General features: G+C 43.9%; 1 protein-coding gene across 3 annotated transcripts in view; it reads left to right on the top strand.

The window, feature by feature from the left end:
* The window catches only part of nbr1a (NBR1 autophagy cargo receptor a), a 61,803-nt gene that overhangs the window by 40,820 nt on the left and 8,113 nt on the right, over nucleotides 1-12,870 (top strand). For all 3 annotated transcript variants that reach the window (XM_085966397.1, XM_085966396.1, XM_085966394.1), the window contains 5 exons: nucleotides 159-296; nucleotides 3,187-3,547; nucleotides 5,177-5,280; nucleotides 7,174-7,252; nucleotides 8,497-8,596. In XM_085966397.1, the coding sequence (XP_085822523.1) occupies nucleotides 159-296; nucleotides 3,187-3,547; nucleotides 5,177-5,280; nucleotides 7,174-7,252; nucleotides 8,497-8,596 (782 nt within the window). The remainder of the gene's footprint in view (nucleotides 1-158; nucleotides 297-3,186; nucleotides 3,548-5,176; nucleotides 5,281-7,173; nucleotides 7,253-8,496; nucleotides 8,597-12,870) is intronic.

Below are 12,870 nucleotides of genomic sequence, written 5' to 3'. Positions count from 1 at the left end.
ATCATCTTTTCCTAATCCTATTATTTGCCCTGTTATAGAGGCAAACTAAAAAGGGAAGAAAAGTATTTAGTTAAATTATTACCCCCCCACCCCAATATGCACACAAATTATCCATGTGTTCTTCAATCGTGCTGTTAATCTGTTTTTCATTTTAACAGACACCTTTCAAGATGTGCAAGAAACCTGCAGCTCTGATATTGGTAGCAGAGAAGGGAGACCTGGTAAAATCATTATGACGACTGCTACAGGACAGACAGAAAAACCTTGCACAGAAGAAGAGGTGCTGCCAGAGAAAGGTAACTGAACGTAGGAACAGGAGTAGGCCAGTTAGCCCCTCGAGCCTGTTCTACCATTCAATGAGATCATGGCTGATCTGTGACCTAACTCCATATACCTGCCTTTGGCCCATATCCCTTAATGCCTTTGTTAACAAATATCTATCAATCTCTGATTTAAAATTGACAATTGACCCAGCATCAACAGCCATTTGCGGAAGAGAGTTCCAAACTTCTACCACCCTTTGCGTGTAGAAATGTTTCCTAACTTCACTCCTGAAAGGCTTGGCTCTAATTTTTAGGCTATGTCCCCTAGTCCTAGAATCCCCAATCAGCAGAAAATGTTTCTCTCTATCTACCCTATCAGTTCCCCTGAATATCCTGAAAACTTCAATCAATTACCCCTTGACCTTCTAAATTCCAAGGAACACCACCCTAGTTTGTGTAATCTCTCCTTGTAATTTAATCCTTGGAGTCCACGTATCATTCTAGTAAATCCACGCTGCACTCCTTTCGAGGCCAATATATTCTTCCTAAGGTGTGGTGCCCAGAACTGAACACAACACTCCAGGTGTGGTAACCAGGGCTTTGTATAGCTACAGCATGACTTCTAATCCCTTGTATTCTAGTCCACTAGATTTAAAGGCCAGCATTCCATTAGCCTTTTTGATTATTTTCTGTACCTGTCCATGCCATTTTAATAATCCATGTACTTGGATCCCTAAGTCTTTTTGTACCGCCACTGCTTCTAACTTTTCACCATTTAGAAAGTACTCTGATTGATCCTTTTTAGGTCCAAAGTGGATGACCTCACAGTTGCCTATATTGAAATCCATTTGCCAAAGTTTTTGCCTCTTCACTTAATCTATTAATAGCTCCCTGTAATTTTATGCTTCCATCTATACTGCTTACAATGCCACCTATCTTTGTCTTGTCGGCAAACTGGGATGTGACTTTCTATCCCATCATCTAAGTCATTGATAAATACAGTGAATAGTTGAGGCCCCAACACAGATCCCTGTAGGACGCCACTAGTCACATCCTGTCAATGTAGAGTACCTGCCCAATATCCCTACTCTCTGTCTCCTGCCGCTCAGGCAATCTCCTAACCAGGTCAATAATTTGCCCTCCGTTCCATGAGCTTCAACTTTAACTAACAGTCTCGTATGAGGGACTTTATCGAATGCCTTCTGGAAGTCCATATAAATAACATCCATATTCATCCCCCTGTCCACTACCTTAGTCACCTCTTCAAAAAATTCAATCCGGTTCGTCAGGCTTGACCTACCCTTTACAAATCCATGCTGGCTCTCTGATCAGCTGAAAATGTTCACGGTGTTCAGTCACTCCATTCATTCAATTTGTTCCTTGTACTCCATGCGTTTGTATAAAGAACACTTATTTGGGCCACGCATCCTAACTGTCCTTCTGCTCTGATGCTGTTTTTCTCTCTCATTTCTTATTTCTCTCTCCTGACTTAATTATTTTATACCTTTTTTAGTTTTCCCTTTACCTGTAGTGCCTAATGCATAATTTCTGACTATTGCTCTACTCTCTTGTCATTTGTTTTAAAATGATTATTTATACTACCTTTTCCACCTGGATACAATTTAATTAAGCCACAGTAAGAGGCTAAGCATATTTATTTTGGAAAATTCAGAGAATAAAAATAAGGAAATCTTAAAAATGAATTAAAACGGTTAAGAAGGCAAACGGTATGTTGGCCTTCATAGCGAGAGGGTTCGAGTACAGGAACAAGGATGTCTTGCTGCAGTTGTACAGGGCTTTGGTGAGACCACACCTTGAGTATTGTGTGCAGTTTTGGTCGCATTATCTGAGGAAGGATGTTCTTGCCATGGAGGGAGCGCAGCGAAGATTCACCAGACTGATACCTGGGATGGCAGGAATGACGTATGAGGAGAGATTGGGTCGATTGGGCTTATACTCACTGGAGTTTAGAAGAATGAGAGGGGATCTCATTGAAACTTATAAAATTCTAACAGGACTAGACAGACTAGATGCAGGAAGGATGTTCCCGATGGCCGGGGAGTCTAGAACCAGGGGTCACAGTCTAAGGATAAGGGGTAAGCCATTTAGGACAGAGATGAGGAGGAATTTCTTCACCCAGAGAGTGGTGAACCTGTGGAATTCTCTACCACAGAAGGCAGTTGAGGCCAATTCATTAAATATATTCAAGAAGGAATTAGATATATTTCTTAAGGCTAAAGGGATATGGGGAGAAGGCAGGGACAGGGTACTGAGTTTGAATGATCAGCCATGATCTCATTGAATGGCGGAGCAGGCTCGAGGGGCTGAATGGCCTACTCCTGCTCCTATCTTCTATGTTTCTATGTTAAAACAAAAATGGCAAGTCTAGAGGGATTATTTTCTATTGAGAGTAACCCCAGTCTCTGTATGAAAAAGATATGGCAACACATGTATTTGTTACGAATAGAAAATGTCGCACTTAACATCTTGAGGCCCATCATTCCAAGTTTCCTTCCCTCCTCAACTGCTCCATGACACAAGTTGTGGGGAGCGTCTACATTCATCTCTGGTTGACTTCGCTTACTTCAGTGGAGGCCTGTACTTCAGATCCACCTTGGAGCCATTGCATAGCCAGGCAGCTCTAGAAAAACACATTATCAAATTGCAGTTGAGTTCTGCTGCATTTAGTGCCATCCTTATTACCGTTTTGATGTGTTTCCATATCTCTGGCTTTTGTAGGTATGGTGACCAAAACTGCAGAGTAAAACCAAAATGTGTCACCAGTATTTTGTAAAGAATCAGTATCAAGTCCTTGAACTCCATAGATGCCACTCTTGAGCTTCGCTATTAAGTGTAATTTAAACAGATGATAAGATTACTGACATTTTTAAGAAATGAACTGTTGTTTGCTTCTGGCTTACAGATGATGATCTTGAAACTGATGTGGCTGACAGTGCCAGTGAAAGCTTTGAAGAAGAAAAGTATGAAATACAAAGCCAAGTGTCCTCGGACTGTTCAGAGGACTACATTATCGTCCTACCCGAGTGTTTTGATACTAGTCGCCCTCTGGGAGAATCTATGTATAGTTCTGCTCTTTCCCAACCTGAAGAAATGGAGGACGAGATAGAAGTGGTATCAGATGCAGAGGTCGCTGAGAGTGAAAATGCTGTCGGTGAAAGCAGGCCTCGGTTGCATAACATTAATGATATATTGTGTATATCTCAGACACTGGATATGGAGCCCCTTAAACCAGTGGTGGTGTCTGCTCCTTTGCACCACCAAAGGTAGTATTATTTAGTAGGTAATGCTTTGCAGCAAATGTTCTTATTGTATTTGGTTGAAAATAACTATATTGTAAATTATATTGGTGGCGACATTAAATGTTTAAGTCGTTACCATTCAGTCTCCACTGTGTATGCTGTTCAGTTTGATCAACTGTGCTCATGATTGTTTCTGCATACCCAAGTTTTGAAATTTAGTCAAGGAACAACAACACTTGTGATTTCAAAACTGCAAATGATGGGTTATTTACCAATGATTGTTGTGAAACACTTGGACAAACATTTAAAAAAGCTTTTATTGGCTCCCTAATGGCTTAAAAGTAAAGATCCTGGCCTAGAAATTCACTGGCCTTAGAGGCGCTAGAGGGCCTAGCGCCGAAGTTATGGCCAGTTTAGAAATTGACAGGGGCCCTAAATCGGCGTTAGGCCGGTAGCGCTGCGCCGGCACCGATGACGTCATCGGTGTGCGCAGCGTCCCGGTTGCCATGGTAACCCGCCCGAACTCGGAAATTGAGTTGCGGCCGCCTCGCCCGTGGCAGCCGCAAGCAACGTTCTGGCAGAGGTGCCTTACAGAACTTTGCGCCGGCGCATTAAAGGCCCCGCGGCGGCCGGCCGCTTTCCCGCCGGCCGCCTGGCCGCAGCTCCCTCCCCGGACTTCCCCCCCCCCCCCCCCCCCCCCCCCCGGAACAGAAGCAAGCCCGGCACTTGTCCGAGGTGCCGGGCTCATTTTTAAAAAGATTATCGCGGGCCGCGGCCGGGTGCAGGCAGCTCCTCCTTAACGGAAGGAGGAGGCCTGCACTTCCCGAGCCCACCGCAGCGGGCGCCGCAATGCGGCGCGTGGCGCCAGTTTTGAGGTGCTGAGACCCCTCAGTAGCGCCGGCAGCCGTTTGGGCGCGGCGCTACTGAATTTTTGGCGCGCGCAGGGGGACTTAGCGCCGGCACTAACTTCCGGCGCTAAAGCCCTCGCTGCGCCAAAACCGAATTTCTAGGCCCCTGTCTCTGAGCCGAGCAGACTAGGAAGATCCCATGGTAATTCCAGTCTGTGCTGAGTTAGCTGATAATCAATTGTCCTCTGTGCTCCTGGGTTAGAAACGAAAAAATTTCCAGGGTTCTCGTTTCTTATTACTATCCAATGACTAGTTGTGGCAGGGTGGACGCTGGGGGGCAGAAGGGATCAGATTTTGTCGTGATACCCCCTTGCTCGAATACCTTCCATCCTCCCGGTGAAAACTCTCACAATGATAATGTTCGCAAGGTATCAAAGGGTGAGGACCACCTGATGGAGCTGTATCCCAGCAAGGAATCCATGCATGTAGGAGATTAAGAGAGGCAAGAAAAGTGGCTGTCGGCGGGAGTTTGCATTCTTTTATTTGAATGAGGCTCTGTCATTAAGGGCCTTGTCTGGTTTTCCCTGCGCTCCACCGCACCCTCCCCGCTTTCCCATTAATGTTGGGGCTAACTGGATTGCCCTTCGAAAGAGCCGGCACAGACTCGATGGGCCGAATGGCCTCCTTCTGTGCTGTACTATTCTATTCAATGATTCTAGGTTTTGACCTATTTAGCATTATAATAAATGAAGGTCATTCACATGGGCAATAAAATTTTAATTTGTTTTCCTGGTCTGTGTTGAAGGAGTGATGGCTCAACTTTGAATTCAAACGAAGTTCATTCTGATATGTCGGAAATGTCTGATGTAGAGAATCCTACAGTTAGATCATCTGTTCAACAAAAAAACGGTAATGTATAATATCACAATTTAACTTTTTTTTCAGTTGCTGTAGCTTGTCTTCATCATGGTTATTCACCACTAACCCTTTTAGCTTCTTTTCATTCCAGTTTTCTGTTGCAGAATAACTGCTCTATTACAGTGGAATTTATAGATAGTGCTACAAGTTTGAAGATAATTATTGTACAGGAAACTTTTTTTTATCCGGCACAGACGGGACCGACGTGGTGCCGGTTCATCAAAAATTCCGGATAACCGAAAGCTATAGTAAAAGATACGGAGCCGAGAGCTCCGTATAAAGCAACAAACCCTGTTGCTTAGCAACAGGTTCAGAACAATGGCCACAAGTTGCAAGCGTCTCTGTAGCTTAGCAACAGCTGCAGCCACACCCTTGCACAGCAACAGATGGAGGAAGGCAAGTAATAAAAGTTACCTGAACCTACTCCTGAATTTTGCCGGTCAACCGAGATTTCCGGTTATTTAGGTGCCGGTAAATCAAAAGTTTCCTGTAATTGGTTTGGATGATAAGAAAAAGCATGAATGATGGAAACCACAAATTAAAAACAAAGGGGGTTATTTCGGTGAAAAGGTGAAAACAGGCACTAAATGGGTGCTGTGCTAATAAGACACGTCTGGATTTAGCACGCAATTTTGGGCCGAATTGCTAATTATCATAATTTGAACTTGCCTGGAGATGCTGAAACAGACACATGCCAGTTTAGTACTCGAGTGCTGATTAGACGCAATTTTCGTGGAGCCGTATATGTGGGCTCCACTCACCCACTTTCATTGAAGGTGTGGAGTGGGCTGACTGACACAGCGGCAGGTTTCAGGATGGCTCAGGGACAGAGGGAGTGGGCGCACAGGTTCTTGGACGTGGCACTGGAGGCCCAGAGGCGGCGGGATGTCCTGTACCTGCAGGGGGGAAGGACTCAACCTTGCTCTCCTGTTCCTCTCTCCAACAGCAGCCGGTGCTGCTCTGCCTGGCCTCATCTCCTCCTCCCATTCTCTCCTGCAGACCAAAGGGGACCCCTAGCAAGGTGTCGATGACCAAGCACTCCCTTTCTTGTGGTGACTCCTATAAGGTGTCCAGTAAGGTAGAGTAGCACAGCACTTAATCTTTTTAGATTTAAGTCCTCAGAGAATTTCCAGAATAAATGTTGATAGCGTGTTGGTGAAGCCTTGACAAAATGTCCCAAAAAGTCTCCCGATGTGTTTCAAAAGTCCTCTTCAAACCCCCAGCAGCAAGTGAACAGTAAAGGGTAATATGCCTTTTTAAGTAGCGCTCGAAATCCTCTGCAACGACTAGTTTACTCCCAATCAGCTGGTTGCTCTTGGGAGCGGGCGTTGAGTCAAGTGCTATCCACCAAAATGCCTCATTAATGAGCCCTAGCAGGCAATTTAAGTGGCAATAAGCTGCTCAACGATCGTTCTGAGCACAAGCTTCAACTCCTTCACCAAGGTGGCATCTTGGCTAAACCGGCATTCCAGCTTAAGACCCCATCGTGGCCACCTCGGAGGCTCTTTAGCGCCTAAAGTGTCTGGGGAAAATCGTCCCCCAGAAATGGGGAAAGTCCACAGATCAGCATCATTTTCAGCTGAGACCTGTCATCCGTTCTGGATCCAACTGCTATGCATTTCAGTTTTAATTCCAATATTTATCATCCGGTGCCCAACATACTATTTTGACCAGATACTTGGACCAGTTGTACAATTACGACGCAGCCGTTCAGCTGCTGTTACTAACAAAAATATGCTTTGTTAAAGCTGCCATCATATGTGAGCTTTTCTGATAGTGCAATGGAAGAAAACACCTTATTTTCAGTGGACAATCAGCAATTTTTTTTTTTGGCTTTAAACCATCTTAGTATGACAATTATCTTAAAATATTATTTGTTCTCAGTGTCTACACGTTTGGAAGTAGAATGTGCAGAACTACCAAGGACCATGAATAATAGACAAGTGCAGTGCCCACATTTAAGGTGACCACACTATCTACTATGCAAACTTTCTGTTTAAAAAAATATATATATATTCTTTTTGTAATATAACGGTAACTGCTTGCTTTTCGTGGAGCTGAAAGTGTTCAAGATGGAAGTATGCATATGCTTTTTACCTGCCCAAATTTTGTAGTTTTAGTGATGACTTCTATACCAGAGATGCTAATTCCACTGTGCAAACCAACAGAAACATTTCTCAGTATTAGCCTTGGCTCAGCTGATTCTCGCCTTTGAATCAGAAGGCCGTGGGTTCAAATCCCACTCCAGTAGTTTGAGCACATAATTTAGGCTGACACTTTAGTGCAGCACTTCCTCAGTTTTGCACTAATCAAAGGTGCCACCTTTCAGATAAAACATTAAACCGAGGCCCCATCTGTCCCCCCACATGAATGAAAACCACTATTTGAAGAAGAGCTGGGGCGTCACAGGGACAAAAACCACTATTTGAAGAAGAGCTGGGGGGTCACAGGGACAAAAACCACTATTTGAAGAAGAGCTGGGGGGTCACAGGGACAAAAACCACTATTTGAAGAAGAGCTGGGGAGTTCCCCAACCAGCACCACTAAAATAGATCATCTCCTTATTTATGTCATTGTTCTTAGTGGAAATTGGCTGCTGCGTTTTCCTACATTACATCAGTTACTACATTTCAAAAGTACATCATTGGCTGTGCAGCCTTTTGGGACGTCCTGGGGATGTGAAATCCACTGTATAAATACAAGTTCTTTCTTTGCATTAAAGGCAAATAGAAGACAAAATGAGCAAACAGTTGATACTAGTTGATCCCAGCTGGAGCAGCAGTAAGGGCACTATATTGGCCGCAGTTTCCCTCAGGGAGGGGAAAATCACCCATGGTTCCTGATCACCTTCCAGCAGCCCCTGTGTTCATCAGGGAGACAACAGGATAGGATTCAGTTATGATGCTCCTGTTGTTGAATACTCTTCCCAACATTTGCTGCCAGGTTTCACACATGAAATGGCCAGTTGGGAAGCGACTAGCAGGCAACCAGAAGGTGACTGGAGCCTGTGGGACTGTGTGCCTGTAGGGACTCGATGCCTTCAGGAAGGAGGAGCAAAAACTTGTGACGGAGAACTTTAAAGCTTTTTTTCCCCTCTATTTGAAAATAGCTTTTTTATCGCTCCAACTTAAACTTGATTAGTGGGCCTAATCATAATCTTTTTACAAACTGAAGTCTGTTTTCTACTTTTTTTGGTTTTCTTTGTAGACACCATAGTGGCATTGCTGGTGAGCTGGTGAAAGGAGCCCTGTCTGTGGCAGCCTCTGCTTATAAAGCTCTTTTTTCAGGGGACACCAGTGTGACGCAGGTATTTTAAAAAATATTCTTTAAGTAAAACCATTTGGACACTGCTGTGCTTTTACCCAGTTCAGGATGTTCACAAGGTAGTTTTTAGTATCTATGATTAATGTGATCAATGCACTGATCGTGGCATAATGCTGGTAACAAAAAGGGGACTGGAGTCCATGTCTACTTTTAGGCCAATGCAGCATACATAAGAACATAAGAAATAGGAGCAGGAGTAGGCCAATCGGCCCCTCGAGCCTGCTCCACCATTCAATAAGATCATGGCTGATCTGATCCTAACCTCAAATCTTCTATCACTCTGCATCCACCCGAACCCATGTGATCTCCCGGGAGAGGCGAAAAACCAGATAAAGACCCAATGGCCAATTTGGGAGAAAAAAATCTGGGAAATTCCTCTCCGACCCATCTAGGCGATCGAAATTCTTCCAGGAGATCACTCTGTCCCTATATTTTCTACAGTACTTACCTTCTGTAAAGGCGATCTCCACCCCAGCCAGGAACAGGAATAAAACCATCTCCTGAAATCTAACAGAATTAGAACACAGTAGGAGCAGAACAAGGCTACACGGCCTCTGGGCCCGCTCCACTACCCACAGGGCCATGACCATTCCGAACCCAGACTCATGTCCAATTTCCTGCCCGCTCCCCGTAACCCTTTATTCCCTTTACTTCTAGGAAACTATCTATTTCTGTTTTAAATTTATTTAATGATGTAGCTTCCACAGCTTTCTGGGGCAGCAAATTCCACAAACCTACCACCCTCTGAGTGAAGAAGTTTCTCCTCATCTCAGTTTTGAATGAGCAGCCCCTTATTTTAAGATTATGCCCCCTAGTTCTAGTTTCACCCATCATTGGGAACATCCTCACCGCATCCACCCGATCAAGCCCCTTCACAATCTTATATGTTTCAATAAGATCGCCTCTCATTCTTCTGAACTCCAATGAGTAGAGTCCCAATCTACTCAACCTCTCCTCATATGACCACCCCCTCATCCCCGGGATTAACCGAGTGAACCTTCTTTGTACTGACTCGAGAGCAAGTATGTCTTTTCTTAAGTATGGACACCAAAACTGTATGCAGTATTCCAGGTGCGGCCTCACCAATACCTTGTACAACTGCAGCAATACCTCCCTGTTTTTATATTCCAACCCCCTAGCAATAAAAGCCAACATTCCATTGGCCTTCTTAATCACTTGCTGCACCTGCATACTAACTTTTTGAGTTTCGTGCACCAGGACCCCCAGATCCCTTTGTACTACAGTACTTTCCAGTTTCTTGCCATTAAGATAATAACTTGCTCTATGATTTTTCCTGCCAAAGTGCATAACCTCACACTTTCCAGTATTGTATTCCATCTGCCAAATCTCTGCCCACTTAGCCTGTCTATGTCCCTTTGCAGGTTTTTTATGTCCTCCTCACTCACTACTTTCCCTCCCATCTTTGTATCATCTGCAAACTTTGATATGTTACACTCGGTCCCCTCCTCCAAATCGTTAATATAGATTGTAAAGAGTTGGGGACCCAGCACTGACCCCTGCGGAACACCACTAGTTACTGGTTGCCAATCTGAGAACGAACCATTTATCCCAACTCTCTGCTTTCTGTTAGAGAGCCAATCCTCCACCCACGCCAGAATATTACCCCCAATCCCGTGATTTTTTATCTTGAGCAATAATCTTTTGTGTGGCACCTTGTCAAATGCCTTTTGGAAGTCTAAATACACTACGTCCACTGGTTCCCCTTTATCCACCCTGTATGTTACTTCCTCAAAAAACTCAAGCAAATTTGTTAAACATGACTTCCCCTTCATGAAACCATGCTGAGTTTGCCCTATTAAATTATGTTTATCCAAATGTCCCGTTACTGTCTCCTTAATAATGGACTCTAACATTTTACCAACCACAGATGTTAGGCTAACAGGTCTATAGTTTCCAGCCTTCTGCCTACTACCCTTTTTAAATAAGGGTGTTACATTAGCAGTTTTCCAATCTGCCGGGACCTTTGCTGAGTCCAGTGAGTTTTGGAAAATTATTACCAATGCATCCACAATCCCTACCGCTACTTCCCTCAAGACCCTGGGATGCAAGCCATCAGGTCCAGGGGATTTATCCGCCTTGAGTCCCATTATTTTACCAAGTACCACTTCCTTAGTGATTTTAATTGTATTTAGTTCCTCCCCCCCTAGAGCCCCCTGTTTGTCCAGTGTTGGGATATTCTTAGTGTCCTCTACTGTAAAGACTGATACAAAATAATTGTTCAGTGTTTTTGCCATCTCCATGTTTCCCACCATTAATTTCCCGGTCTCATCCTCTAAGGGACCAACATTTACTTTAGCCACCCTTTTTCTTTTTATATAACTATAGAAACTTTTACTGTCTGTTTTTATATTTTTTGCTAATTTACTTTCATAATCTATCTTCCCTTTCTTAATCAATCTTTTTGTTATTTTTTGCTGTCTTTTAAAGACTTCCCAATCTTCCATCCTCCCACTAGATTTGGCTACCTTATATGCCCTTGTTTTTAGTCGGATACTATCCTTAATTACTTTACTTAGCCACGGATGGCTATCTTTTCTTTTACACCCTTTTTTCCTCAGTGGAATATATTTTTTTTGGAAGTTGTAAAATAACTCCTTAAATGTACACCACTGGTCATGTACCGTCTTACCCTTTAATCTATTTTCCCAGTCCACTCTAATTAATTCCGCTCTCATACCTTCATAGTCTCCTTTATTCAAGCTCAGCACGCTTGTTTGAGATCCAACCTTCTCACCCTCTAATTGAATATGGAACTCAACCATGTTATGGTCACTCATTCCAAGGGGATCCTTTACTAGGACATTTTTAATTAATCCTGTCTCATTACACAGGATCAAATCTAAGGTTGCTTGCCCCCTGGTCGGTTCAGTTACATACTGCTCAAGAAACCCATCCCTAATACACTCAATGAACTCTTCCTCAAGGCTGCTCTGCCCAATTTGATTTGTCCAGTTAATATGATAATTAAAATCCCCCATAATTATAGCTGTTCCCTTATTACAAGCCTCAACTATTTCCTGATTAATACTCCGTCCAACAGAGTTGCAACTGTTCGGAGGCCTATAGACTACACCCACTAGTGTTTTTTTCCCCTTATTATTCCTTACCTCCACCCAAACTGTTTCACTATCCTGCTCCTTTGACCCAATATCATTTCTCTGTATTATAGTGATTCCTTCCTTTATTAACATAGCCACCCCACCTCCTCTCCCTTCCTGCCTGTCCTTCCTGATTGTTAAATAACCTGGTATGTTTAATTTCCAGTCATGGTCACCCTGCAGCCATGTTTCTGTAATGGCCACAAGATCATACCCATATGTCATTATTTGTGCCGTTAACTCATTCATTTTGTTACGAATGCTACGTGCATTCAGATAAAGAACTTTCAAATATGTTTTGTAACACTTAGTTCCTGATTTTTCCCTTTTTAGTACTTTACTTTTTACTCCATACCTTCTGTCCCTTCCTGACACATTCTGTTTTTTAATTCCCCCACTGCTACCTAAGTCTATGACCTTCTCTGTTGTCATTTCTATTATTTGCTCTCTAGAAACCTCCCCCCCACTAATTAGTTTAAAGCCCTCTCTACAGCCCTAGTTATATGATTCGCCAGGACTCTAGTCCCAGCACTGGCCAAGTGGAGTCCGTCCCAACAGAACAGCTCCCTCCTGTCCCAGTACTGGTGCCAGTGTCCCAAGAAGCAAAACCCATTTCTCCCACACCAGTCTTTGAGCCACGCATTTAACTCTTTAATTTTATTTATCCTAGCCAAATTCGCTCGTGGCTCAGGTAATAACCCAGAGATTATTACCCTTGAGGTTCTGTTTTTTAATTTGACCCCTAGCTGCTCATACTCCTTTAACAGAACCGTCTTCCTTGTCCTATCTACGTCGTTTGTACCAACATGGACCACGACAACTGGATCCTCCCCCTCCCACTGCAAGTTTCTTTCCAGCCCAGAAGAGATGTCCTTAACCCTGGCACCAGGCAGGCAACACAGCCTTCGGGACTCCCGCTCTTGACTGCAGAGAACCCTATCTATCCCCCTAATGATACTATCCCCTACCACTACAACATTTCTTTTTACTCCCTCCACTTGAATGGCCCCCTGTACCACGGTGCTGTGGCCAGGTTGCTCATCCTCCCTGCAGTCCCCGCTCCCGCCCTCACAGGGAGTAAGAACCTCGATCCTGCTGGACAAGAACAAGGGCTGCGTCTCCTTCAACACTACATCCT

This window comes from Somniosus microcephalus, chromosome 24 (assembly GCF_052327205.1).
Source record: "Somniosus microcephalus isolate GS21.2 chromosome 24, FLI_Smic_1.0, whole genome shotgun sequence".
NCBI lineage: Eukaryota > Metazoa > Chordata > Chondrichthyes > Squaliformes > Somniosidae > Somniosus > Somniosus microcephalus.
Note: the sequence above shows the minus strand (reverse complement) of the source record. Positions and strands in the feature narration are given on the sequence as shown.